This window comes from Thunnus albacares, chromosome 11, assembly GCF_914725855.1.
Source record: "Thunnus albacares chromosome 11, fThuAlb1.1, whole genome shotgun sequence".
In the NCBI taxonomy this organism is placed as follows: Eukaryota; Metazoa; Chordata; class Actinopteri; order Scombriformes; family Scombridae; genus Thunnus; species Thunnus albacares.
Window position 1 is genome coordinate 21,225,797 of NC_058116.1, and position 1,448 is coordinate 21,227,244.

The 1,448-nt window shown below is 36.5% G+C and overlaps 1 protein-coding gene across 1 annotated transcript; it reads left to right on the forward strand.

The window, feature by feature from the left end:
* The first annotated feature begins 200 nt into the window (after positions 1-200).
* On the forward strand, positions 201-1,115 carry LOC122992828 (olfactory receptor 10J4-like). Its single transcript, XM_044366789.1, has one exon. It carries the CDS (start codon positions 201-203, stop codon positions 1,113-1,115), a length of 915 nt encoding a protein of 304 aa, XP_044222724.1.
* Positions 1,116-1,448: the final 333 nt, after the last annotated feature.

The following is a 1,448-nucleotide window of genomic DNA, read 5'->3' on the forward strand; positions in this document are numbered from 1 at the left end:
ACTGGTGGTTTGTCTACAGATCTAACCGAGAGCAAAATGTAGCACAGACCTGAAGATTATTGACCACCATATAGTAAGTATAGTGAAAGTGTGTAGAGTCCTTTACACAGACCACTGATATCTGTGGACAGGAATGAGAGTTCGTATTACAACAAAGACATAAATACTAAATTCGTTGTCACTGTTTCAGTGTGAGTGGAATGGACAACAATACTGTTTCCTTTTACTTCAATCTCACATTGTTTGTGAACATTGGACACTACCGCTATCCAGCCTTTGTCTTTTGCCTCCTGCTCTACAGTTTTATTGTCTCTGCTAATCTCGTCATAATGCTGGTGATATCTCGAGAAAGAACTCTACATGAGCCCATGTATATGTTTATTGCTTGTTTATCTGTCAACGCTCTGTACGGTTCTACTGGCTTCTTCCCCAGATTCCTCATGGATCTTCTGTCTGACTCTCATTTGATCTCACGTCCTGCTTGTTACACTCAGATATATGTTATTTACACATATGCTTCCAATGAAATGATCATCCTGGGCATTATGGCATACGATAGGTATGTTGCTGTATGTCATCCTTTACACTACCACAGAAAAATGACCTCTAAAACTGTTTTCAAGTTGGCAGCAATGGCTTGGATTTATTCGGCCTTTGGTGTTACAGTATGTAACTCCATGTCCATGAGGCTTCCTTTATGTGGCAACAAGATACAAAAAGTGTTTTGTGCCAACTGGAAAATCGTAAAATTATCATGTGTTGCCACAGTTGTCAACAATATTGTAGGTATGCTTTTAACTATAGCCTCAGTTTTCTTTCCCCTTTTTTACATCCTGTACACCTATCTGCGAATAATAATCGTTTGCTGGAAAAGCTCAGCAGAATTCAAAGGGAAAGTATTAGAGAGTTGTCTGCCACACGTTATTTCTTTTGTGATATATTCCATCGCAGGATTTTGTGATACCGCCCTGAGCCGGTATGATCTTGAGGAGATAAACACATTTATGGCTGTTTTTCTGTCACTAGAGTTTGTTGTCATTCCTCCAGTTATGAATCCTCTTGTGTATGGCCTGAAGTTACCAGAAATTAGGAGACACATTTTAAGAATGTTATAGAAGCACACCGTAACATAATGTCTGACTATGATTTTGTGTACACAGACTATTGAATCACATTAGTCTACAGATCCTATGAAGAATGTGTTAAAGCTGAAAACAAATATTCTTATATCTTTATTGACTCACAATACAGATAAAGGTGAATAGAGGTCAAATTTAATCAGAATATGCCATTACAACGTACGTTTCCCAAATAATCTGACAAAAATGTCCAGAAGCTTAATGTCTCAAAATATTTAATAAAATGAAAAACTAATCCTCAAATACAGAAAATGTTTTGTGGACATAAATTAACCAATTTAACTGTCATTAACTTAATATAAATAAAAT

Excerpts from the sequence above, each read along its gene's own strand:
- LOC122992828 (XM_044366789.1), top strand. The coding sequence starts at position 201 with ATGGACAACAATACTGTTTCCTTTTACTTCAATCTCACATTGTTTGTG.